This window comes from Salminus brasiliensis, chromosome 2 (assembly GCF_030463535.1).
Source record: "Salminus brasiliensis chromosome 2, fSalBra1.hap2, whole genome shotgun sequence".
Lineage (NCBI taxonomy): Eukaryota > Metazoa > Chordata > Actinopteri > Characiformes > Bryconidae > Salminus > Salminus brasiliensis.
The window spans coordinates 19,746,341-19,773,708 of NC_132879.1; the positions used below are offsets into that span (position 1 = coordinate 19,746,341).

At 40.6% G+C, this 27,368-nt stretch overlaps 2 protein-coding genes across 3 annotated transcripts; both read left to right on the plus strand.

Moving 5' to 3' along the window:
* The first annotated feature begins 278 nt into the window (after positions 1 to 278).
* Positions 279 to 20,296, plus strand: accs (1-aminocyclopropane-1-carboxylate synthase homolog (Arabidopsis)(non-functional)). 2 transcript variants are annotated; one of them, XM_072669732.1, is made up of 15 exons: positions 279 to 1,275; positions 5,372 to 6,036; positions 7,206 to 7,265; positions 7,512 to 7,582; positions 7,726 to 7,795; positions 7,993 to 8,059; positions 8,995 to 9,092; positions 9,192 to 9,269; positions 9,362 to 9,462; positions 9,799 to 9,888; positions 10,503 to 10,548; positions 10,652 to 10,793; positions 11,469 to 11,611; positions 17,787 to 17,940; positions 18,069 to 20,296. In XM_072669732.1, exons 1-15 carry the CDS (start codon positions 576 to 578, stop codon positions 18,482 to 18,484), a joined length of 2,901 nt encoding a protein of 966 aa, XP_072525833.1. In that variant the 5' UTR covers positions 279 to 575; the 3' UTR covers positions 18,485 to 20,296. The 2 variants fall into 2 exon arrangements, with proteins under 2 accessions (XP_072525833.1, XP_072525840.1); XM_072669739.1 differs by lacking the exons at positions 17,787 to 17,940; positions 18,069 to 20,296 and adding an exon at positions 12,392 to 13,755.
* A 1,760-nt stretch (positions 20,297 to 22,056) lies between these two features.
* Positions 22,057 to 26,478, plus strand: LOC140549889 (uncharacterized). The gene is made up of 4 exons (XM_072673651.1): positions 22,057 to 22,275; positions 22,641 to 22,854; positions 23,914 to 24,105; positions 25,533 to 26,478. Exons 2-4 carry the CDS (start codon positions 22,665 to 22,667, stop codon positions 25,844 to 25,846), a joined length of 696 nt encoding a protein of 231 aa, XP_072529752.1. The 5' UTR covers positions 22,057 to 22,275; positions 22,641 to 22,664; the 3' UTR covers positions 25,847 to 26,478.
* Positions 26,479 to 27,368: the final 890 nt, after the last annotated feature.

Below are 27,368 nucleotides of genomic sequence, written 5' to 3' on the forward strand. Positions count from 1 at the left end.
TCACAGACGTGGGTAAACATCAAAGGGCCTTTGAACATAAATAGGCATCATTATATATCTATAACAGGATTATACAGTATAACTGAAGGTGTATCTGATCTCTGCTCCCTGACACGAGCTATCGCTAGTCGGTGCTGCAGTGTCAGAAACTGGAGCTTGTGCGCGTGTCTCTCCTTCTCCCTCCCTCTCTCCCTCTCCCGGAACAGTGCTCCCACTAACACGGGCCAAAGTTGTCCCGGAATAAGGACAGCACGCATGTGCCGTAAACCCGGATGTAATCTTGTAACCCTTCTGCCTCAGAAGAAGCTGCTAATAAACAACAAACACTTGAGCTTGTTCAGTTCACGTGTGGCCATGACCGCTTCTCTAACACACCTCTCCACACGTCTGGTCCGGACCAGAGCTAGACTGTAGGACTATAGGACTATAGGACTATAGGACTAAAAGGCTGATCGCTAGGTGTAAGTGATCTTATGTTTACATGTCTTCAGCAAGCAGGTGGTGAATGAACGAGTTGGTCCGAGTTTCGGTCTCTGTCCACGGATCGTGCTTCCACAGTCCCTCAGAGTGTCCAGATGGACTTTCACGGCAAAAAGTATGAACGTGGGAGCAACTGGTCCGAGCCAGAGGTGGTGGAGCTCCTGCAGCTGTGGTCGGACGAAGCTATCCAAGTCGAGCTCGACAGCTGCCTGCGGAACCAGCACGTCTTCAACCGCATCGCCGCGGCCCTGCACGGCAGAGGGGTGTACCGCACTGGAGACCAGTGCCGCGAGAAGATCAAGAAGCTCAAGCTCGAGTACCGGCGCATCAAGGAGAACCAGAGGAGCGCGCGCGGAGCCGGGAGGGCGTGGAAGTTTTACAGTGTGATGGACCGCGTGCTGACTGGGCGGCCTGTGCAGCCACAGCCACAACTACAGCAGCAGCAGCAGCAGCAGCAACAACGCCTTCTACCCGGCTTACTGGTCTCCTGCAGCTCAGGCGCGGAGCCCTTCACCTTCACTCGGCTGCCCAACCCGGGAGAGCTGCTGGAGATCAAGCGCGAGGAGCTGCACGCGGAGGACGAGCTGCTAAGCGAAGAGCACGCTCCGCCGGAGCTGATCTACCACATCGGCTCAGAGGACGAGCCCGAGCCCGAGCCAGAAAGCAAGTCGGCAGGGCCCGAAACAGAGGATCTGGGGCTAGGAGACATGACCCGGGGAGAGGCTACTGCTACTACTACTGCTGCTGCTGCTGCTGCTGCTGCTGCTGCTTCTCACGGCGACAGTTCTCCTTCAGGTACTATAGGACGGGGTGTTGGCATGGGTTCAGGTTCAGGGACGTCATAATGAGGTGTTATGAGACATCAGGTAGGGGTATGTGATGTAACTTAATGTGACGTCAGGTGATAACTAATGGGACATCAGAGCACCAGGACCTTAAGTTAAATGAGCCCAGTGTCCCCGTTACCCTCTTAACACACTTTCCATACTATCAACACGCACTGTGCACATATCCCCTGTGATCACATAAACCCTGATTCTAACCCCTGCTACACATTTTCTGGCACCCTTTACTTAGGAGTCCAAATATGGCTATAAAGATATTGTCAGTACAACACCAGCGCTGGTGTACATTACAAAAGGAACACGATTAGTCCTGTTTAACTGGATGCTTTACAATACAATAGGTAAAACAGGGAGTAAGAATCATTGTACTTGTAGTTTTTCACAGCAGGAATATTGTGATGAATAGTATACACCTTGAGAATGTGTTCCAGGATTGTGGTGTAGTATTTTTGCTATATTGCCCACTCCTAACAACCAGTTACAGGTAGTGTTAATGTACTGTAATTAGGCACCAGTAATGAGAAATCCAGGACCAGATTTGGGTCAGTCAAAGTGGATTTGAGTGTTATAGGACATCAGATTTAATGTTTCCTAATGTTTATATAATAATAATAATAATAATAAAATAAGTAAATATTACACAATTGATTCATAATAGTTCATTCTTTCTAAATCAACAAACAGAGTCAATTTTAATGGGAAAGTTAATAACTAGTAATTAGCAGCTAATGCTGTGCAGAACATATTAGCAATAATTCATCTTGGGTTGGTATACAAGTCCTTCTATGTAGTTCTAAAGGTGATGCATTTTACTATGCATCGTTCTATCACAATGTAGCACCTCTTCAGCTCACTAACAAGCAACTTATAAGGTTAAAATATGTTTAAGCAGCACAGAAAAGCAATGAAATGATCAACCTACTGTTTGCTGTGCCTTGCTCTTTGCCCTGACAACATAAGTTCAATGGTTAACAGTTTACTGTATAAACTTTGAGCTTATTGGTGTATTCAGAGTTTGTAACCAATATAAAGCAGACTTTTGTAATTTAGAATAGCAGTAAGGAAGATACTTTAGGCCATATCTATGCTACATTAGTGATGCCTGAGGAGAAACAAGCTTAAAAACACCTTGATGGGGAGAGAAGTGTGCAGCTCAAAGCTGGACTGGTTGAAAGTGTTCTTTGAATATTTTCAAGGATGCTTATTGAACAAAATAGTGAGAACCTTTCTGTTCTGTTCTGTATTCAAGCTTTCACAGTATCTTTCCTACCTCAATTGTTGTCAGTCAGCCGAGGCATGTTTAATGTATGACATGAAGCGCTTTACATTTGCACTGGAGCTACAAGACTGATGTAGCTAACCATCATTTGGGATGGTGGATTGAATTTTTTGTGAATCCATGTTGCCAGTCACATGGTCAAGATCGCCAGTTCCTGCAGCACAAAAACACATCACTCACTTGCCCCCCTTATGTCATGCCAATTTCACTGAACCTCCTCTGTGCTTGACCGTGGGGGCAGTATACCTTTGGTGATAAGCCTCACTTTTCCTTGTCCAGACAAACTGCTGATTCATATGGGCAAACAGTTCCAGTTCTGTCTTGTCACTTCATAGAACTGTGTCCCAGAACTCTTCGGGCCTGTCCAAATTCCTTCTGGCATGTCATTCAACCCTTGTGCTTCTTGGTCAAGGGTGGTGTGTGTTGTGGAGTCTGGTCATCCTGTAAGTCTTTTCCTGTTACACTAGGGGGGTTTTCTTCGTCATTCTGATTAGATGACTAAAGCATCTCTGCATTTTGGGCTTTCTTCCACAACCAAGTCATGTTTGCTGTTTGCTGCTGTGCCATAAGTTTTGAACTTTCGGACCAGGCTTCAGATTATGCCTCTGGGAATGTTCAAGGTCTTGGATATCTTCTTGTAGCCATTGTTCATTGGATATTGAGTTCCTAATGGATTAGTTAATGTTTAACCCAACTTCAGATGAATCTAGCTGTAGACTAGCAGTGGGTTTTTAAATCAGCAATATTATATAAGGGTTGAATAATTGTGATGGCATTAATCGAATGTCCTGTTGCATGGTTTATTTCCTTTGTTCAATTACAAACATTTTCAAGTGACTTAATTCAAAGCAAGACCCAGCTCTGATAAGGCTTAAAATACTAAATTCATTTTTTTTTTAAATAAGGGGGCACTTGACAAGGGCCAAGAGCATCTCCAATCATCATGCAGTATGCAGTACCTAATACCTAGTACCTGAGTACCTACCAAAAGTGGTCCAAGAAAGGACAACTGATGAACTGGTGGCAGGTATAGAGGCACCTAAGGCACATCGATCACAACTTGCAGGACTTCAAGAATCTGCTGCTAAGGTCTCGGTACCAGATACGTCAGGAAGCTGATACCTCCAGAGGTCTTGTTCTAATTCCGAGCCTTGAATGGTCCAATCTGTTTGGTGGTGCAAGGGGGACATACTCAATATTGGGCTGGTGATACTAATGTTTTGATTAAATTTGGAAAGCAGCGACCTGACCTGGACACTTATTGGACCTTGCTCGTTGGCCTGAGAACTTACATAATTTCCATGGCATATAAATCTGATTCACTTGGTGAACTATGCGTAGTTGTGTCATTTAAAATAGCCACAAGGAAAGAAATGAGCAAAATCTATCCTAGATTAGTGATGCTTGAGGAGAAGCAAGAGAAAAACCTCTTGAGGGTGAGCTCTGTGTGATTCAGTGATTCTTAGTGATTACCTGATTTTGATTTTAATGGTCATTAGATGTCATTACAGATTTTAATGGTGCTAACAGGAATTTTCTTTGATCTGTTTGCCCTGTTGAACAGAATAATTTGAGTTTTTTATTGTTCAGTTTAATACATTTTGGAGTATTATGATACATTTTGTAATCTTACTACATGATATGCTTTTCGTATATCGTGGGTATTGGCAGTGCTTAAAGAACACTGATCAACTGCAGGTTTCATTACAAACAGTGTAATTAGACTGGTTCAATTGGATGAAGTACAGCAGATGTTGAAGAAAAATCACTGTATTTACTACAGGAAAGTATCTGAATAGTGGTGCTTAAGAATCTGTTACTACTCATGTATTTAGTCTGTGATTACATGTGTCGTGATAAATGTTGTGTATCATGAAAATGTCTTAAAATATCATGATATAGTATTTTCACCATATCGCCCAGCCCTATTTTGGAGACTGTTTTTCAGCAGTGCACATATAGAACTTGTGGGTTAAAGCAAATATTTCCGTGTCTATCCTACTTTAGGACATGTTTGATGTTTGTTTATGAAGTGACACTGGAGCTAAAAGGCTAATATAGCTAACAACTAATAAAGGTTTTTCTCCCACCTGCACGATTTAAATTTGGGATGGGATAAAAAGGGTAAATGATGGGCCAAAAACAAGCAAAAAAAATGACCTGTTAAAAACTGTAATTTTCTGTGGATTAATGTTGTCATGCAATATTATTTAAGTTATATGTAGGTAGTTTAATTAAATCCACAGCTGAGATGCACACAGTCATTTGCTTTTGATGCATTGATTTGTTTTGTGTCATGACAAGAAGATACACCTGGAACAAAGCATGTATGCATTTACTAATGAAGCGATTATTAAGAAATATGTATTTTTCATTGGTAATGTGAAAGTGTTTGATCCTACTGTTACCTTAGACATTGTTTCCACTGCTGCTGTTTCATATCATACCATAGCATATCTTGTGGAGTCCCACAGGGTTGTACTCTAGGGCCTATGAAGTTGTTATGAGAGTGAAGAACTGTGGTGTGGGCTTACATACAGATCCTAAGTAGTTAAATCATGTCTCATAGTCATGTGTATTGTACAGAGTACATGGCATAGCTAGAAACAGTACTAGCATCCATCCTGAAGCCTATATTTTACCCATAATGTTCAATAATACTGTGTTAAGCAGCGTTAGATATCACATAAGAATTCCAGATAAATTATGTCAAACTATAGCTTTATAGTTGATTTCATGTCTACCATTTTTTTGTCTCTCCTCACAGGTTGTAGCGACCATAACATGGCTGGCTCCTCCGGCGCAGGCATTTCCCCAGCAACAGCTCCCATGGTGATTAGAGATGGGGGTATCCATGGTGACATGGAGGACCCTAAAAGTTCTGACTTGTTTCACCAGAGGAAGAGGCGGCGGCCGGGTCGAGGGTTGGGAGGGGGGAGATTGTTGGAGAGAGCGCTGGCAGATTTCCTGGGCTGGCAGCAAGTGATGGAGGAGAGATACCTGTCTCTGGAGGAGGCGAGGCTGCAGCAGGAGACGCGGGCTGAGGAGCGCAGAGAGCAGCAGGAGGAGAGACGGGCCCAGCAGGACAGGGAGCATGAGCTGCGTCTTCTTTCTTTATTCACGGGGGCCCTCGCTGCAGCCAGAGGCACCAGTGAACCAGGCCCAATGCCCACTGTCCACCCTGTCCCCACAGAAGTGTCAGAAGCAGCATCTCTCTCTGTGCGTCCCTCTTCTCCACCTCCAGAGCAGGTCCTGTTGCGTAGCCCACCCATAGCCCCTTTAATACCTGTCATGCTGAAGGGCCATCAGACACCACAGCACAGCCATTACCTGTCCCGCAGAGGCAACAGTATCCGGCAGCACCAGGGCATCCTGCAGGAGGGATTCACACAGTACAATGCCAACAAGCATGATGAGAACAGCAACCCTGATGTTAGTCTCTCTGCTTGTCTTATGCCAGTGTCTTTAACCTAATTCATTGAAGGTCACTACTTTAAAGTGAAAAGCAAAAAATCAAAGCCGCACTGATGTTCTTATTACGTTAAATATAGTAGTTTAGCCAACGTTTAGTTGACATCCAAAGTTTGATTATTTAGTTTTATACCTGAGCTATGAAGTGCTATGGGGCATCAGAATGTTATGGAGCAATGGAGTGATATGGAGCTATTGGATGCTATGGAGCTACTATGAGGTTATAAAGAGCTATGGAGTAGTAGAGTATTATTGAGCTGTATAGTTCTACGGAGCCATAGAATGCTATGGAGCTATGAGGTGCTAAGGAGCTAAAGAGCAATGAGTTCTCACACACAATTTCCAAAACTGCTTACTACCTTGTCAAATTCTATTCCCTATAATAGTGCTCTATATAGTGGTCTGGATTTTTACATGTAGGGCATAGTAAATAAGGCTTAGTTTTGAACACAGCTCAGGTTTCTGCAAAGTAAACTGTTTATGCAGATATTAGGAAGACAATCAGTGTGGCATTCATTCCAGCCACAGTGTTTATATGACAATATATGAAATTATTTCTAAAGTAATAGCAAAACTGTTCAAAGTTTAAAGATATAAAACAATGAGCAGTATTAGCAGCCAGGTTTAAGTCAAGTGTGTAATCAGTGCCATCTACATTAGCCCAATAGGTCCAGTGCAAAACTAAAGACTTGTGCAGTCATGTTTTTCACTTTTTGACCTAATGTGAATTAGGCTATTGTCCTTTACATTGTTCAAAATGTCATGATAAATGGATCAATGGAAATATTCCTAAATGAGTTATCAAAATCATTTTGTATTGACTATATGCTTTTATTTTGACTATAAATATTATATCTCATATTCTACTAACTAAAGTTAAGAATGTTGGGGTTTTTTTTACGTCTCCTGTGAAGTTGACATTTAGCGCAACGGTGGCGATCTCTTGTCATTAACACTAGTTACATTTGATACAAGAGGAAAACTTTAATACTTCAAAGACTTTTGGTGCTAAGCTACTACTTTAAGACTTTTAATGCAAGCGAAGCAACTAAGCCAAGTCATGTAGAGTGCAAAAGTCTCAATTTATAGGAGTTTTAATCATAGTTCATTTTTCTGTCCTTTTCTTCCAGGGCATAATTAATTTGGGAACAAGCGAGAACAAGCTGTGCTATGACCTACTACACGAACGGGTGAGGCGTTTTGGAATGGAAATCAGCCACAGAAGTCTGTCTCATTTGAAAGAATTCATTTTTACTACCAGCTTAAACAACATGAGGCAGAGGGCTGCATGTATCAAACAGCGTGCTGTAAATATTTTTCTGTTGTTTAGACATCAGTCAGTGTGCATTAGTGCACACTGTAATGTTGGGTAGGACATGACTGCTGTTTACACTGTGCTACACATGGTTCTGACTTGTTTCTGGTTTCTGCTTCAGCTGACCCGGCCTGACATGCTCTACATGGATCCCTCCCTGCTAGGGTACCCAGACTGGAAGGGCCATGGCTTGTATGTATATTTTTGTGGAAATGTGTGTTATTTTCTTTAAAACATGAGTTTTGAAAAAATGCTAAGCTTGTCAAAAGCCCTCTTCCATTTATTTCACAGTAATGGTGTTAATAAGTGCAGTGAATGAATTCTCTCTTCCTCAGCCTGAGAGAGGAAGTGGCTAAGTTCCTGTCCGAACACTGCCGCTCTCCAAGCCCACTGAAAGCCAAGAATGTGAGTTTCTCCTAAAGAATTTAGTCATGTGAGCAAAAAAGTGTGTGATTTGTTTTTGTTAGATTTCCTCTTTCACAGAAGAAATCTCAGAATCTGACAGACAGTGGTATCTCTCTCTCTCTCTCTCTCTCTCTCTCTCTCTCTCTCTCTCTCTCTCTCTCTCTCTCTCTCTCTCTCTCTGTGTGTGTGTATATCAGGTGGTTGTTATGAACGGCTGTGGGTCTATCTTCTGTTCTTTGGCAGCTGTGCTCTGTGATCCTGATGGTAAGAGTCTATATGGTAGAATCATTATCATCTTTTCTCAAAAACCAATTTTCCTCCTTAAACATTGCCAAACACCTTTCACCTCTCCAGCCATACAGTACATACATGGAGGCTAGGCTGCTAAAATGTGTTTTTGTGCTGTTACAGAAACTAGTGCATTTACAAAGGATTACAGGATCAGGTACAAAGGCAGAATAACAGATATAGGTTTCATTCTAAGATATAAAGAAAGGTTGAAAATTGGTAATCGGTAATGTATAAATGAATTCTGACTGTTTTTGAGACATAGATTCACACAAAAATAATAAGTGACTTCAAAACAATACAGTACAAAGGAATATATTGTGGCTGTCATGTAAAAAGCTTGTGTTTCAATCTTTGCCATTATCTACTTTTTGGCATAATGTGTATCTGTCAGTTATATCTTCAGTCATATATTTTGTCAGAATTGCATATCAATATGCATAGACCAATAGAAATGCATCAAAATGACAAAAATGTGGAAAAATGTGTTTTCCTTCTCCTGTAAAATTGCCATTTTAGAAAAGAAAAATATATATATATGAAATAGCCTTAAAAAATAATATATAGATAAATAATTATATATAAATTAATATATATTTATTTTAAATTATATTTGATATCATATCAGGAAAGACACTTTAATGACCATGAAGATGAGGGAAAAAAAAGTTACTTGAAAAGTACAGAATAAATAAATTGCTATATTTTCTTTTGTATTCTGCAAAGAACCATATACAGGATGCTTTATGTATAGATGACCAGGCAGTGGATCAGTTTTGCCTTCAAATGTCATTGTTCTGTATATCCATTACCTTTACTAAATAACCCTTGTGGAATCCTGAAATACCTGAAAAACAATGTTGATCATTTGTGTAGTTCTTCCAAGTCTGTGTGTTTTGGGTGTTTTGCAGATGCAATCCTCGTCCCAACCCCATTTTATGGTGTTATCACAGAGGATGTTAGTTTGTACAGCGGTGTGAAACTCTACTGTTTACCTCTTGACAGTAAGGTGCTTATCGAGGGTTCTCTGAATATTTAATACAGACTGTGGGGCTTTTTCTGAAATGGTATGATTTTTTATGCATCGTTTGTTTTTGTTTACTTTCAGGCCAGTAAAGATGGTGACAGGCCATTCCATCTCACTGCTGAAAAACTGGAGCAGGCTCTTGAGAGGGCAAAGAAAGAGGTGATTCATGGAGCAAATAGCCTCACGTACACACATATAAACACTCATATGCTCACATATACAAAATGAATGAGCTCTTGTGTGCACTGCAGGGAGTGAATGTGAAAGCTGTCATCCTGGTTAACCCTCACAATCCTTTGGGAGAGATCTACACAGCTGAAGAGATGACCAGCTTTCTGAACTTTGCCAAAAAGTCAGTTTACCAGATACTGCACTGAGCTAAACATATCTGCTGTTTCTTATCTGTTTCTTTTTGGAACGAACCCATAAACGCACTGTGGAAGCGGTTAATGTTTTTGTAGTGGAGTGCTAAAATTAAAGATCCCCTGTGGTGTACAATTGGACTGATTAGTATATTGCGACATGCTTACATTTGGTTTTCATTGCCAGTAATTAAACTGTACACTGCCGAAAGGGGAATTGCACTGCTTTGACTTTGGAAGTTTCATTAAGACTGCACTTTGTAATGCATTTATAAGCACCACTTTGTGCCACTCTCACTTTTCACAGTCTACATTTCTCTTTACAGGCATGAGCTGCATGCTATAGTGGATGAGGTCTACATGCTGTCAGTGTTTGATGAGAATCAGTCCTTTCACAGCGTTCTCAGTCTGGAGAGGTAACACTTGTCATTCGGTCTGGTGCTTCTGCTGTATGGAAACCAACACGTACACTGAGTGTCCATGTTATGAGATTAACTTCCTTAAACCTTTATCCATTGGATCATGTACACATCTTATATAGGCACAGTTACTTTTGATTCAACCTGGATACAAGCAATCACTCTATGTTTCAAGGCAAAATTTCTGTAATGCATTTCTAACCTATTAAAAAAATATTATTTTATGTCAACTATGAATTTGTACTAATAATATCAACAGATTTATAAAGCCATTCTGACTAGTCATGTCCTTAATGTTATTTTGACGTTTGCATGAATCTCATTCTATCTAGAATTCCATTTTTACTAGTATGAAGTATGTATAATGCAATTATAATCATAGTTACAGACATATCTAGAATGTTTTATGCTGTAATTATATTAGGACACCTCTATGTTGTATCAGTGATCAATGATACTTTGTGTATCATTACAACCCTATCCTCTATGGTACCTATTAAACTGGCAACACAGTGAGTGCACACAGTGATCCATGTTTCAATCATTTTTTCCACTGTAAAAAAAAAAGCATTTTGACGGCCATCCGTAGTAACAAAACCTTGTTTCATTAGGTTACCAGATGCTCAGAGAACTCATGTTTTGTGGGGCATTAGCAAGGTGAGAGCAAAGAAATGTGCATACGTGCCCAAAGTAATTGAATTTGCTTTTCGGCAGAGAGCACACACGTGTAAATCTCCCTGGCTTTGCGTTGTGTGTGCAGGATTTTGCGATGGCAGGCCTGCGTGTGGGTACGCTGTACTCCGAGAACAGTGATTTGGTTCAGGCTCTAGATCAGCTGGGCAGCTTTCATGGAGTAGCAGGACCCACACAGTTCCAAGTTGCTCAGCTGCTGGGAGACAGAGGTACATGTACACTTAATTTAGCTCTTTCATTAAAAGTCAGGTCAAGTTATATAGTGCAGATAGCAGCATGCCGAGCCCAGAGAAGCGGCGACTGATGGTCCACTGACTCGTAAAATGGAGAATAGTATATGTACGATTTCAAGGATGCTGAAAATGCTACATGGTGGTTCTTAACAGGCGTCCATACCATGGATTTCCAATTTTTCATCACTGAAAATTTGAAAAATGAATGAATAAAAAAGCTGAATTATTGATTTTATGTAAGCAATGTAAAAGTTTAAAAACTGTACATCTCTCCACCCATAGTTGACGAATTTAAGTAGCCTATCATACTCCAATTACATAACACTCTACTACTTCACACAAATAAATACATAGCAAAAATGTGCGTGTGTGCTATGTCAGATTGGAACTGCTGCAGGATTTGATTAGAATCATTGATTTTTTTTTTCCCTTCAATCCATCCCTCCTATCCAATCCAGCATTTTCCTGTATCAACCTGATATTCATGAATGCTGATATGCCTTGTCTGAAAATTTAGAAATGTATCGCAAGGAAGCCCCTGTATTAAACCTTGCTTAATGTATGCTTTCTACGTATTTTCTGTCTTTGGATTATTACACATTTCGAGATGTGGGAAGTAGATTGCCTGAAAATCTGTGTTGATGTTTTCAGAGTGGATGAATGGAGTGTTTTTCCCGGAAAACACACGCAGGCTGAAAGAAGCACACCAGTATGTGGCCACTCAGCTGAAGACGCTTGGTATTCCTTACCTGCACAGAGGCTCAGGCTTCTTTATCTGGGCTGACTTCAGCAAGGTGAGGTGCCTATAGCTTTATTGCACTTTTACACACACATGACCGTGCTTAAGCATAAAATCTGAAAATGTATTGATTGTAAATAAGATAAACAATGCATGCAGTTGCTGATTCTCTGTTAGCAAAACTTTTGAGTGTTGGATCGATTCAAAATCAAAACACTGTGTCAGCTGATGTTTTTTTCAGTCTGTGTGGGACACTCATATGCATCCTAATGATGTATGCAACAGTCTCAGTTCTCGAGTTATCTTCGCAACATCTCAGTTACACAGTTAGAGTACACAGTTAGACGACCACAAGCTGCACCCCCTTGTCTGTTAGGATAGTTTGAAGACTGCCATGAATGAGTTCTTATCTCAACCACAGTGACCTTCTCAGGGAAGATTATAGACCAAACACCATACAAACAGGGATGCAGTAGCCAACAGAATATATTTCCAGATGTATAAATATATTTTATATTTAATGATATACTGCAATAGAGTCCTGATGTGGTCGTCCTGATTAAAGTATCTTAATTTTTGTAGTCCTGATTGAAGTATCTTAATATCTTGTAGTCCTAGGTGAGATTTCTTAATTCCTTGTAGTTCTAGGTGAGGTTTCTTAGTTTGTGTAGTCTTGCTGCTCTTTAACAGTCATTCAGTTGCCAGTAGCTTGATGTCTCTTTTCAAGCCTTAAAAATTAATAATAATAATAATTAATTAATTTATATATATTTTTTCTCCCACTTTTCTTTTGTCCTGTCCTCTGTTTTCTCCTTCTGTGGTCATCATGAACCAGCTAGTGGGTCTTTCCCACTTTACTGTCACCACCTTCTTTTGCCATTATTAATTATCTATGCCTGTAGAAGACTGTTCTCCCATCTGGCTGCATCTCTTTCGGTTTCCTTGCCCCACACTTCAGGACAGTCTTAAGCTCCACTTCTCTGAGGTCTCCACTCTGTGTGACAGCTTTGAGTAGATTTTATTATCTCTCAACTGCATGTCTTATATGTTGGCCTCATTGGTCCCTTGAGTTCTCTCTGAGCTTATATTAGGGCATATATTTCCATCCTGACATTCTCTGTATCTAGGTCTTTTTCCATCAGCTTTCTCTTTGAGGAATATTTTTGAAGGAGGGGCTTGATGAGTCTACTGCATTTGTCTACTGCGCTATAATAATGGTACCCTTTCATCAGTGAATTATATTTATACTGTATTTCATTGACTTAAAATGTTCTGCTTTACGCATTCACATTGAAGTAGTGCAGTGTTTTAGGCTGGACTGCTTTTGAATGAGGCACAATACAGGGCAACCAACCAATAACAGACTGTATGTCTGCTTAATTCTACTGGATAAAGAGAAAATAGGAAATGTAAAAAAATAATTACAACTGTTTTCGAGACAGAAAGCCAGAGGAACACAATACTGTTTGGAAAAGAAAAAAAAAAAACTGTAGGATGTGCCCCTATAAGGGTTTTAGTATCAGCTTTTTTCTCCATCACCCTCATCACCCTAAGCATCTTTCCTGCTTCGACTGCTGAACATGTCAACATTCGTCCAGCTTGCAGCGACAGTAGAAACACTTGTATGGTTATTTATGGAACTGACCTAGAAGTTGGTCATTCTTTTTCTTATTACCATCTAAATGAAAACGCATCAGGTCGTCTGCCTCAGGTTTCTATTCCATCAACTTTAACAAGTTGTTTCCTGCTTTTACAAGACCTAATATCAACAGCTCTGCAGGCCTTAACCCTAGTTTCCATGTGTGTCATCTTCTTCATCTCTTTTCCTGCTTTAATGTGAATTACAGTGAATGTTCAGTTCAGTTATAGTCGTTACAGTATCTGGGGTTAATTTGGGTTGCCTGTGTTTTTCACCGGCTCAGGGCCGTCATTTTCTTGTGAGCATCTTTAAGGGCTTTGGCCTCAATTTCGTCCTCTATTATCCTCATTATCACACGAGCTGTTTCAGCATAAAGTACCAACAGTAATCCGCCTGTGTTATACTTATTGTGTCTGATGTTAATGTAGGTTACTCACCCATGTAGTTCATTGTCTCTGTGTCATCAAGGTGCATGAGCATCAGGCCCATCAGAACTGTTTCCCTATCAGCTTCTTTCTCAATCACTCTGCACTTTTCTTTCCCTGCTTTAAATTTTCATCACATTAGCACTTATTCAGCTATGTAATTGTTATTCTAGTAACGGCTGTTCATTTCTGTCCGTTTCCTCATTATCTAAATGAATGTGCATCAGGTCTTGAAGGACTCAGGTTCCTTCTCTGCCAAATTTAGTAAGTTAGTTCATGCTTTTACAAGAATCAACTTCAGGTTTAGCCTTAGTCATTTTACAATTTTTTTTCTCCATTTTTAAAGCAACATTTTGTAATTTTAATTTTTTTTTACCTTACCTTTTACCTTTTTTTTACCTTTTTTACCTTGATTGCACTTCCTCCCCACATCACTCCCAGTGTGACGTTGGTCAGCACAGGCGTCTTTTAGCGGTTTTATTCACTCTGACTAGCTGCACTTTCCTCCAAGCACGCTGGCTACCTAATGATGCTGCATCAGCGGCAGTTCGAAAAGAGGTAGTGGGTGACTTCACATGTGTTTGAGAGGACGTGCTAGTTTTAAACCTCCTTGGGGGCTTGCTAGTGATAGGGGGAGTTCACATGAACAGGGATTGGGCAATTGGTCAGTTGAGTAAAATTAGAAAGAAACGATTAAAACCACAGCTGCAATATTATTTTGACACTCCACTGACTTGCAGTAGGCAGAATAGCGCCTCTATCGTTGCTAGAAAGCTGATGTTAATCGCAGTATGTAATTCTGGTGAGGCGGAAAGGACCGTGCTTGTGATAACTGCTAAATGTGGCGTAAACTAAATCATATTTGTGAACAATCTTGTGACGCGTCAGTTGCATCAGTTTCTATAATGTTCAGCTTTTCCAGAAAGGATGTCTAAAGTGTGTCCTTTATTGGGTGGCTCAAAGCATAAATTACACTTCCAGACTCTAGGGGGAGCAAGAAGCACACATTCTTGCATAACATTGCTTTAATATGGATAAATACCAATGCCTGTTCAATTGTATTATGGTTGTTACAGTACAATAAGGGTGACTGCTTAGCATAGTGAATTACCCCATAAGAAGCAAAGCAGGCTAATGACTTCTTAAGTGGTCATGCACAGAGAGCAGCCAGATAGAAAAGAATTAGGGATTAGTTTTTAGCCATTTTGCCATTCAAAAGCCCAGTTTTTTTTTTACAGTATTCTTCCAAAATTGCCAAAAAGTCCAAAAGTTTCCCCGTGTTAGACAACACTATAAATTCTTAGACAGTGTTTAGACAGTTATAGACACTCAGGAGCCCTAGAATGTCCAACTCCTTGTACAACGTCCAACCTTGTAGCCATTTTAGCCATTGTTAAAATTATGCTTAAGAACTCCAGCTGGAAAGAGTTTATATTTTGTTAGCAGCAAACTAACAGTGCTATACATTCACTTTCACATAGACATAAGCTGTTTAGCTTGTATCTCTCAGCCAAGCTAGTCAGCTCAGACTTCTGAAGGTCTTCCAGTTTTCCTTCTTGATTTAAAATACAGACTGCTGCCACCTCCTACGATGGACAAGCTTTTTTCCTGCCTCTGCAATTGTCATAACATCTGGTAATCACTTCCTTTTCTCAGCCCGAGGTTTGACTATCTCTTCAGGTTCTTCTGGTTCAGGCTGCTCAAAAGAAATTCTTATAGGACTGTGCACAAAAATTTCCTGAAGCTTTCTCTGAAACTCTGTCACCCGTACAGATGGTTTGCCTACTTCAGCCTTTTAACAACTGTCTTTCAAGTTCCGGCAGTATTTCTACTGCTTTCCCATTCTCCACTCATGCTGCCTCTCACTGCAGCTCCAGCACCAGAGGCCACTTATTTTTGTGGCTGACATCTGCAGTGCCTTAACACAAACTAGCTTGAAATATAAGCTGTATACGAGCCATTCAAAAACCATCTAATCATCCTGTGGGCAGCATAGCACACAGAGACAGAGGGTTAGGAAGTACTAGAGACAGCTAAATGCCTCTGTATATTATTCCTCACAACATGTGTTCCTTTGACATTTCTGGCAAACAAACAGGTAATACATTTGATTCAGAAGTGCAGTGCGCTCAATTCACGCAGCATGAGAACGGAGAAGTGAGATTTCCGTGACAACAGGTCTGACACAAGCTAAGAAAGGTGCTGAACATGACTGCTGTTTGTGTCAGTTATTAAAGCATCCAATATTTCTGTCTTAGAATCTCTTTTTTAAAATCTGTTTCATCCGGCCTCAAGTCATGCACTATTAATGCTCTGATAAATGGCGGAGGGAGAGATGCACTCATTGCTGTCGCTCACACAGTAAAAAAAAAAAGATCTTCTCTATTTCCAAAAGCAGAAGCTTCAAATATGAAGAATCAGCAACCTAACAGTATTGCTGTGTCGACTTGTGTACTGTAGCTAGGTAAAAATAAAAACAGAGGATTATAAAGTCAGTTGCTCTGTTTCCATGAATTATGAAGTCAGTTCGCTTATACTGAAGAAAGGCAGAGAGGGCAATGAGCTTCAGAGTTATATTCAGAGTTCATTCTGTGGTTATACTTGGTTAAATACTTGCTTACGAGAAAGATATTCAAGATAAAAATCTTGATCTTCTCAATTTGAGATATACTGTATATACAGTTTGTTTTCAGGTGAAGTGTGTAAAACATGCTTACATCTTAAATCTTGTCTGACGAGTGCTATAATAGCCAAACTAACCTGTTTAATTTTATTATTTTCCACAAACAACCAGATCATGCCTTTGTGGACTACCTGTGGGTTTACCTAGTTGTTGCACAGTTAAGGCCAATTTACATTTTGTCGAATCTACCTTGAATCTACATATGCCATAGCCCACCCATAACCGCACACCCTACGTCGTAGCTTGGTGCACACCTCCTCACAAATGTAACTGCACGTCACGGCAATGCAGACTGCAACAACTGTGATTGGTCCACTTGGTAGCATTGTATGGATCATGATTGTAAGTACACTGATGTGAAATTATTGGTTGCACATGACAATTATCCAGTCTACCCATGTGTCTCTCAGTGGCCAGACATGCACATAAAATTCACCCTCCTTCTGCCTCGGTTCAATGGCAATACGGACTCCTCTCCACTGACGTCTTCTGTTTCTTTTATTGCAGAGATTTTTGTTCCATTTTGCTCCAACTCCAACATAATCCCCTCTGTTTTAGTTGCTGTTGCTTGTAATACGCCCCCCACCCCACCCCCTTTGCCAGGCCAATGTTTTGACTGCATAGCATCTAATCACAAGTACAACAACGTAATGACCCCATGCATGACATTAGAATGGGCCACGGCTCATCTGTTCAACAGCGGTCCTGTGCTTAGAAAATGCCCCATGATGAGTGGAACATAGAGTAGTAAGTACAGAGTAGTGGGTAACAATGCTATCCTCTATCTGGTGGAAGGGGGTTTAGTTACTCATCTGGAAACTGCTTAAATTGCTATCCTTTGTAGCATCTTTAGTGCCCTTGAATGTCCAAGACCAGCAGGTTCCAATCATTAGACTCATTTCCAGCATTACCTTCTCACCGGCCAATTACAGTACATAATCAAATAGATTAATCTCAACCAGCCATGGATCGAAGTAGAACAAACATGCATCATTGAAATAAATATTTCAAACTTTCCATTGATTAGCTCATCACACAAACATTATTCATACTATAAAAGCTCAATAATAGCAACAATTCTGGAAATTACGTAACCCATATCTTTCAACAGCCAAAAACCACACTATATCACACTCTGATGCCTTTTTCTACCACAAATGGCTAGAAGAAGGCATTACACACTCCTCCTGACTGGATGCTCGCAACCTCTACTTCAGATGACCTCCACCACTACGTGAAACACTTGTTCCATGCCACCATGAATTGACCATGGGATGACCACTGCTGCATTGTTTCATTAGAGACTGCAGGACCTCAATGACATAAACAGCTGACAGGTTATATCACTAGAGGAATTTTCTAAAGCACAGGCATTTTCTGACCTATGACATCTGATGTGTGTGTGTATATATATATGTGTGTGTGTGTGTGTGTGTGTGTGTGTGTGTGTGTGTGTGTGTGTGTGTGGGTGTGCGTGAGTCAGCATCTGAAGGAGCGCACGTTTGTGGAGGAGCTCTGCCTGTGGAGGTGTTTTCTGAAGCACAGAGTGCTGCTGAGCTGTGGGCAGGCCTTTAGCTGTTCCTCTCCAGGATGGTTCCGGATCATCATCTCTGACCAGCGGTTCCGCCTCCAGCTGGGTCTGTTAGCACACTGTGGCTCTTTTATGATGGATTTTTAATTCATGTGAACTCTCTTGTACACTACATCAAATGTTGTTTGGTAAGTGCATGTATGCATTGATACTGCTCTGTTTGTCTTCCTCCAGGTATGGAGAGAATCAGAGCGACACTAAAAGAGCTCCAGGGCTCCACTACTCTGCCTGACTGCGATAATGCACAAGAGGACAAACCGAGGAGGCACGTACAAACCGAGAGCACTACAGAGAGAGAGGACAAAAACAATGAAGAAAGGAAAACCAATGCTTTCTGTGCGCCAACAAAAGTGCATTGTGAGGGAAACAGTACTGGGGCTGAAAGCTTATCATTGGCTGATGAGGAAACTGTGGTCATCAACTGCCAATCTTCTTGTACCTCGGAAAGTCTGGACTCACTCATTGGTGCTCTAAGGCATCAAATCCAATCGTCCGATTGGTTGGAGAAAAACAGGCCGGAACTGGCTGCTGGAGAGGACCCGGCACAGCTGGATGTTTTTAAGGACCTGTTGGACAGGGCCAGGATTTGATGGCATGTAAAAGAGTGCAGAATTCTCAATATCCAGGCCAGTGCTTTTCAGTTCTCTGTAAGTGAAGCGGGAGTTTGTTACTGAGCTAAATATGAGTTCGGATTCTAATCCTCAAGCAGGTTTTGCTCACAGATAATAAACAATACATCAGAGTAGTACGAAAGCTAACTATTGATGTATTTCTTAAGTTTAATTTTTACCACAAGATAAATTTAGCCACGTCGTTTTTACTTGAAGTGTTAGTAGTTCTTATTTTTCCCCCCAATTTTCTTTTTTTCCACGCAGTACAGTGGGGAATTGTTTTGAAACCCTCAGGAATCTTACATGCCCAGAAAAAAAAACTCTGCCAGACGTAAGCGGCTTATTTACAGGCTTTTAAAAAAAGCGCTCTTTTGTTCCGCCTAAAAGGTTTGTTTACACCTTTGGAAAAAAATGTTTTTGTGCTGTTGCATATTTCATAAGCTTTTTCAAAGTCAAATGATGGTCACGATACAAACACTGTGCTAAAAAACAGCTTAGACTAAAGAATAATTACTATACATTTTATATTCCTCCTGGTGGGCCCTCCATCCTGCTGGGCCCACGGCGAGAGGTTCTAATAAATTTTCACGTCCCAAAGCCTAAACCAGACCAAGAGAAAGAGCAGTGCTGGTTTAAAATGCACAGTAGCAAAGCATGAACAGGAAATGCAAGCGTGCAGGCTTCGCTTTGAGCCCACTGGGCCAGCAGAGTGAAGAGTGGGCTCGACTTTCCTGTGTAGGTACTTGTTGCCATGACGACAGAGCACCCTCCTGTCACCGCAGCTAACAGTTGTGGCTCCTGTCCTTAACCCCTCCACCTCTGCTCTCATAAACAAGTATGACATCAGTGCCAGAGTGTGAGCATGGCTGGCATGATGTAAAAGCATAGGTTGTGTTACTTAGACAGATAGTCCACAGATAGTAAGCCCGACCGCGTGTCCGGGGGTGACACACTTTGTTCCTTTTCACACACTCTGTGTCCTCAAACAGAGAAAAGTGTTGAAATGTTTCATTACAGGGTGTTCTAATTACACCGTCTGTGTCAGAGATACAGCGGTGTGTTCTCGTATCGGCCTGATAGGGAATGTGTTTACATACGCTCTTAAAAACCTTCCGAAAGATTTGTAAGGTTTATTCAGTCCAGTCCAAGTCTACTTACGGTTCAGACTGCTTTGATTGATAGCTATTTTTCTTCATTTAGTGGTGTATATTAAACCATATATTTAAAACAATTGAGGCATAATCAGGGATACATACGTGCTAGTTTGCAAATGCCTTCTCAAATGATTAGAATTTGAGATGTGTAAGCTTAGGCATATTATAACCACCTATAAAATTAGAGTAAAGGTCAAATATGGAGCAAATAAGTTGTGTAAGTGTTTTTAAGGGCAGAACAGAATTAAGACCTTGGTATTAGATTGGCTTTCAATCGTAGGCCTTGTTCTTTAGAGATACTGAGGGTTAGTGTGGATGGAGTTAGAGAGGGATTGAGACTAAGAGGGGAAAAAGGCCAGACTGCTTGAGTTTTGAAGAATCAACTTTGAGGCCTTATCAAGACCAAGGGGAACAAGCTACTCTACTCCCTGAGGCCACGAGGCAAGAATTGAGCCCTTTTTTGTTGTTTTTCCATTTATCTTTCACTTTCAGTTATATTTATCAGTGATATTTTAAGTGCCATAGAATTCATTTATTCTGTATTGTAATACATGCATAAATAGTAAGTATGTGACCTTGTATTAGGGCAAAAATGCTCAGATGTGGTTACATACCCATTAAAAACCCTGTTATTTTACCTCAATGAAATATTGTTTTTCTTTTATGGTGAAAATACAAAATGATAATCGTTGCTTTTTTTTTTTTAGCTGGTCTACTTTGTAGCTTTTTTTTACCACTGAAACAAGAACATTGTAAATATTGTTTGTCTTACCGGATGGTACTGCTGTAGCTCTGGTCTGAGACCGCAACATGGAGACAACAACACACATTTTGGATACATTTTTACTGGCTGCCATGATGGGATGGGATTGCACCCGCAAGCTTAGGAATCTGCACATGGAGACGCTATAAGCGCTCAACTAGTTCCCTGTGTGTCATTAAATATAAAGGTCACAATGCACCACATTAAACAGCAGCATTTCACACATTCGCCCACTCTGTTAAATACAACTCTGAGAAGTGAAGCTGTAGTCCTGTGAGTAATCACCCTATTTTTAAAATCAATTCCAAATCTCCACCTGTAATCGAATTACTTACCTTTTCTTAACTGTAACTGGGTACCGTTGCTGTTTTTTGTTTTTTTCTTGATTACGTTTTTTCTTGATTGCTTCTCAACACTTTTTCCCCCCCTCATGTCACAGTTACGTAACGGCTTAGAGGTTTTGTTTTTGGTTCTGTTTTTGGCTCAGTGAAAAAATAACAGGGTTTGTACTGAACTCAACTATTCAACTATGCCCAGAAAACAGTTTTTTTATTCTAGGAAACCTCTAATCAGGACATTTAATGAATTTGGAGTATTTATCATTTAGCTTAAAGAAAACTGTTTTTATCAAAGTTTTTTATATATCTGGGGCAAGCAATCTTGGACTATTGGACTAGATCTTTTATTAGACCTTATTCATTTATTTATTTATTACTATTTTTGGGATATTTCATGTTTTTTGCCTGTATGTAAGGATCTTGTAAAAACCTTTGGTATAATTGGTATAGAACATTTACATTGTATAAGTCCACTATAGTCCTCTATAGACTCTAGAGATGCTTTAAAGAAACATTTACTAAATAATTCTTTAAAGACCCACAAAATTGGTATCTCATTAAAAACTGAAGAAGGAGAAGACACTTATTTTTAAGAATCTAGTGATAATTCCAATGGCATGCTCTTAATAAATCATTTTAATAAGTGTACAATAAAGGGTTCAAAGGTTTGAGACCATTTTAATTGTTTATTTCACTTAAACCTGGAATTTAACAACGGAGGTTTTAGAACTAAAAAAAAAACAAAACAAAACACACACAGGATTTTGGAGCTTTTGACCTTTGCCCATGTTGACACCTTTGCACAAAAAGATGACTCCAGATGACTGTCAGTGGGATTTGATTTATGGATCACAAATTTTCTCACAAACCTGTCTGAGTTCATACAACTCATTGTTGTTCAAGTGGGACAACCTAAATACTAAGAAGGTCTAAAAATTCATGTTTAAATTCCAACTATTCTACCTCTGATTGAAATTGGTATGCAGATCATGCCAGTTTCAGGCAATAGCATTTTTACTAGCGGCCTCAGACTTCAGGGCCCCACTGTGACACTGTCCCTTGGCTGATTTCCATGTCCCCTCTCTTTGCAGCCCACCCTTTTATAAATGTCAAAACAAGTCAGAGCACAGCCTTAACTGATCTGATATGAGTTGTAACAGTACAGTTTCACTCTACAAACCTCAGTTTGAGTCAGTTGGACTTCTGGGGGAATTTAACCACTCTGTTTGGTATTGTATGTGTTTTTGAGAGGGGGAGTTTCCACCCACTGTAGGTCTCCACTGTAGGCAGAGGGAAATCTCCAGTGTCATATTACACAGTGTGAAGGGGAAGTGAGAGCAAATGTGTGTGTGTGTGTGTGTGTGTGTGTGTCTTTGATAAGTGTACGTCACCTTCCGTCTTACTGTCTTTAATGCTTCTGTGTGCTCTTTGTTGGGTCACAGATCTTTCTCTTCTGTGTGTAGTGTAACCTGCCTAGGCTATCACAACACCACATCGGCGTGACTTCATCCTGAGGTAGGAGCTCTTTAAGTGCTGTTTGTTGTTTTGTCTTTCATGTATACTCTCAAAAATGAAGCCGCTACAAAGGGTTCTTTGGGTGATGCCATGAAGAACCTTTAGTAATAGAGATTTTTGAGCGTGAAGAACCTTTAACCTTTACACATTTCCACTGCACAAATGTTTCTTTATGGTTCCAAAAGTGGCTCTTCTATGGCATCGCTCAAAGAACCATTAACGTATGTTGGGGTTGTACTGTGTTGCATTGGTCATCGTATTCCCGATTATTATTAGAGATTATTGAGTAAGTTACGTAACAGGTAACAAATAATTCAACTTATTCACATCCATGTCTAATCTTCTCTCTCTTCTCTGTGCTTCAGCTTCTGTCTTTTGAGGAGAGAGTTATGAACGCACCGGAGCTAGATGATCCAACAAGCCGCTTTCGATTCGCTCAGTCATGTCTGGGCCTGGCGGGCTGCTTGTGCATCAGCTATGCTGTTTGGACACCTCGCTGGCTGGATGAGAGGGGCCTGTGGGTGAATGGGAACGAGACCAGTCCAGATGATAGCTGGACCGAGGGACAGGGTATTGAAGGTGAGTACCGGTCTCTTAGATTAACAGTCTGATACATTTGTGTATGAGAGGATGTAGAAGATGTGCACATAGCAAACAAGACTATCCTACTACAAAAAGAACAAGAACCCTTTGTAGCACATTTTTCTTATTTGTAGGAGTAAATGTAAAGGGCCAGAAAGGGTTCTTTCACAGAAGAACCATAAACCCATTCAAGGTTTCAAAAGAAGTGAATAAAACCATAAAGTATTTTGAGTTGTTTGCTCTACTCATTTCTCTTGGTCGTGGAAGGCAACACACTCTCTCTATGCGGTGTCTATAACTTCACATATAGAATGAAAGTATAACTATAGGAATGCTAAATTAATGTATGTTTGCTTCATGCAATTTAAATAGTCTCATGTATAAGCAAAGAATGGAAATTCCAGAAGCCCAGGAAATTCAAAGTGGGATGGTTCATGAGCATTTTGAAAGATCTGCATGTGCTGGCTTGTTGAACTAGAAATTAGTGTCATGAAAACCTTCCAGCTAATGAAAGAGTATCTATTTTAATAAGCATTTGTCTCAGAGCTGTATTTTCTCTGGATGGGATGTGAAATGCTATAGGATAGATTGTTGTTTGCCATCATTTGGCTGGATAGGCTTCAAGCTTTCACCCAAGCGTAAGCAAAGTGGGAGTTTTGGAGGCCTCAGCTTAAGCTGACATGCTAAGGCTTGCGTTTCCAGCATTTCTGGCATGTTTTTTTTTTGTGGGGATGTACCACATTTTCTGTCTGCTTTAAGCAAGAGACCATTTTAATGGGATTTTTTTGGACTCATATCCAGTTAGGTGACAGATTTAGAAGTCACTTGGGGGCTGTTTGTCATTTCCCAGTAAATGACAAGTCAGATAGCTTTGTCATAAAGATTGATTGCTTGTACAATAAAGATTTATGTAGATTTGTGGTGTGGATTGAAAGTCCTTACACTGTCAAACTGCTTTTCTGGAACACATGTCTGTAATTCTGCACACATCATAATTGTGTTGGTGAAATTTCACAGTATTTCAGGCAGTAATTGCATGTATGTTGGTTTGAACAGGTTTGGGGGCTCAGAGAGTGTTTGCCGTTCTTTCTTTTCTCATGGCTGTGAGCTCGGGAGTGCTGTGCCTGGTCTTTGCGCTCTGCTGGACATCCCGGACAGTGCGCTCTTACTCGAACACGCGCTCTCTACTGATGGCAGGCCAGGCACTCTACCCCACCATGCTGCTACTCATCACACTTGTTCCTACAGGTCAGAATTAACACATCATATTTATACTGATCCCCTTGTCCATGCTGTAAATCCCTCTGTGGAAATAAAACTTGTGGGCATATGCTTTAGTTCCTCAATTGTCAAAACAACAGCAATTAAACACTTGAACAGTGGTCACTTAACTGATAATACACACGACAAATACATTTGATTTAATATTATTGTGATTATACCATAGTTCTGCCCGTTTATTGGTAGACTTTAAAATATAGAAGCTAGATAAACTCCTTATCAACATTCTTCAAGGTAAAGTAGTGGCCTTAGGGTTAAGAGCAATGGCCAAAACATTAGGCGATGTTTGAGGTTATATAATAATCCCATGGCTACACACACTTCCACACACTGCCAAAGCTATTAAATATTAAGTACTTACATTTATGTGAAGCTGAAATTTGATTAATTTTCACCCGCTCTGTATTCAAAGGATCCATTCCACCTTAAATGGTGCAGCAGTACCATCATGCTCCCTCTGATTGGCTGATCTAATTCTGTGTCTCAATCCACACAATGTATCCTACCTAGCAACACGTCTGATGAGTACTGCTGTGTTTTAAACCTTATGTGCCTGTGTTTAGTGTACTTGTATGCAGTTTGGGACGCTGTGTCATTAACAGCTTCATCTTGCAAATTTAGATCAAAATAAATGTTTTCACAGGCCAATAGATTTTATTTTCATCATAATTCATGTTGGTCTTTAATTTGTATAATTCTAACATTGCTGCTTTGTAATGGCTTTGTGTTTTTGTCTTTTTTAAGTGCTGGCCTTGGTACTTGTTGCTAGTTTGTGGTGGAGTAATATCATGCAATATTGTCACTCCTAGAATGTCTCTCAGCCCACTGCAGGGTTTTAAACTAACTGTGGTATAGTGAACAAGACTTTTGAATAGGAAGCCTGCAATTTTGATATATAACATAAATAAAACTTTAAAGGGTGCATATTAAACACATAGACACACATAACTAGACCATTTTGAATTTTGAAGATTTTTTCTGGACTTTCTGCAGTTGGCCGAACATTGTAGGAGTCACATTTCTAACATTTTTACAGCCTTTCTTCATATGTTTATTTAAACAGGCTGTTTCTGTTACTGCTCCTTTAATGATCTTTATTCTGATTGGCTACCCTGTATTCTGCCTCATTTAGAAAGCAGTCCAGGCTAAAACATGTTTTATAACTTGAATGGATGGGGCTAAACTGCTGTAGACTGAATAGGTGAAAATATGTTTAGTTTCCATTTGTTGACTTTATAGCCTATGGAGTAAACGGCACATTTTAAGACTTTAACAACTACATCAAACAAGTTTATGGATTCTTCCATACGATATGGGCCCTTTAAGGACCTGTATGTAGGTCAACGCTGAAATTAGTTGACGGTTGTTTACATGTCCCTAATCCTTCTTCACAGGGTTCTTCTTTCTCCTAAGCTGGGCACTCTTCACCAATCAGCACATCACTGAAATCAGGGGTGACATCACGCGCCTGGGCCTCTCCTATTGGACAGGCATGGTGGGCTGGGTTTTTCTGTTGGCCGTGTTGCCAGTCGTGTTCCTGGTGGAGCAGTTTGTGGTGCCGGACGTCCTGCCTGAGCTGATGAGGCAGGCCGAGACATGGTGGAAGGCTCCTGAGGTAGCGTTTGCTCGCTCGTTCAGCGAGAGCTACTCCTACCACCACCACCACAAATTTGACAACAAGTTCAAGAGGCACCTGTCAGTGCCCTGAGAAGGACTGCAGAGACACAGACCATGTCAAATCTTACTACTGTCTCAATACCTACCCATTCTAACAGCCAAGCGGAAGGCCTGAGCTCTGTTGGAAGGCTTCCAGAAGCTCAGAAAGCTATGGATGTGGATTAATGCACTTTAGCCAAGAACTGTCAGGGCCTGGCAGGCTGAAGGGCAAAATGACTGGCCTGTGTTTGGGCCTATCAGCTGACATTAAAAGACATGCTAATGCAAGCAACTAAAAATACTAAGCATTTCTCACCATTGGTAAGCTACTTACACACTACCTTAGGTTGCTGGTGCATGGTGGAGACTACTGTTTTATGTATGACACTGGATCAATTTCAGCCGGGGCTCTGAATTTAATGCAGTACTGCTACTGTATAAACAGATACATGTACGAAGGTGAATCGGCTTGGAGTGAGCAAAATTCAAGTCAAGGCAGATGATACATTTTTGTTGTAACAGCAGCCTCATGTGGTCATGCCATGTTACTGCATTGTTCAAGTTACTACAAGAAGTCAAGGTGCTCATAGGCTTACCTGAGCCGCAATAGGTGAACTTGGGTTGAGAGATGATTTACATGTTACTTTGTTGTAATTATAAAATAAAGAATCAATTACTAATCAAGTAACTGATGTTTCTTGTATTTCTAAACCATGCTCTCTACAGTTGCTGGAGCTCCTTGCTGTTGGGGCTTTATGTTAAATGTCCAGGCCATCTCAGTTCTTAAGCACTGCATATCCTGCACACCCTTTGAGAGCTGAGGAAAGTGTGTAAGAGGACTATGAAGGGCCAAGGACTGACCCTTCTTGCTCCAAAGTTCTTGTAAAACACTTTAAGATCTTTCTTTTAGTTTTTTTATATTTCATATTGGATACAGAATCACAGTGAAGTTAATATGAGGAGCTAAAGACAGTCCATGTTTCTCCTGGCCAGCAACTGCCAGATGTTCGCATGGCTGTGGAGGGAGATGTGGAGGCATGGGGAGTGAGAGAACTGGCAAGAGGAAACAGCCAAACAGAGTGAGAGGCAGCTGCTGAGCCTGTGTTTACTTTTTAATCCCACCAAAGTGGAGAAGAACGAACTGGATCTGGCTTCTGCTAATTGTGCATTAATCAGGTGCTGCACTAATTAAAAGGCAGTTCCGCCCTGTTAGCAGTGGCTAATGAGTTTGTTATTAAATCCACAGAGGACTTCTTTTCCTTTTTTTTAAATTTACCAACAGGATAACGCCTAATTGGCGTTTGAATGGGAGTCGAGTGTCCTTGAAGGTCATGACAGCAGGGTGCTTTAGTGTGCACTGAATGACAAGCCAGCCTCCCACCAAGTGAGCATCAAAGCCAGCTTGTGTGTCCCTGATTGTGTATATATATTTATGCAGCCCGTGTAAAAAAAAAAAACAAAACAAAACGAACCACTACGTTTCCAGTTTGAGGACATCGTTAGAGCTGCGCAATTCCCAAAGGGAGCTATTTAAACGATTAAACATAATGGCTCATACTTTCCTCCTCTACCAC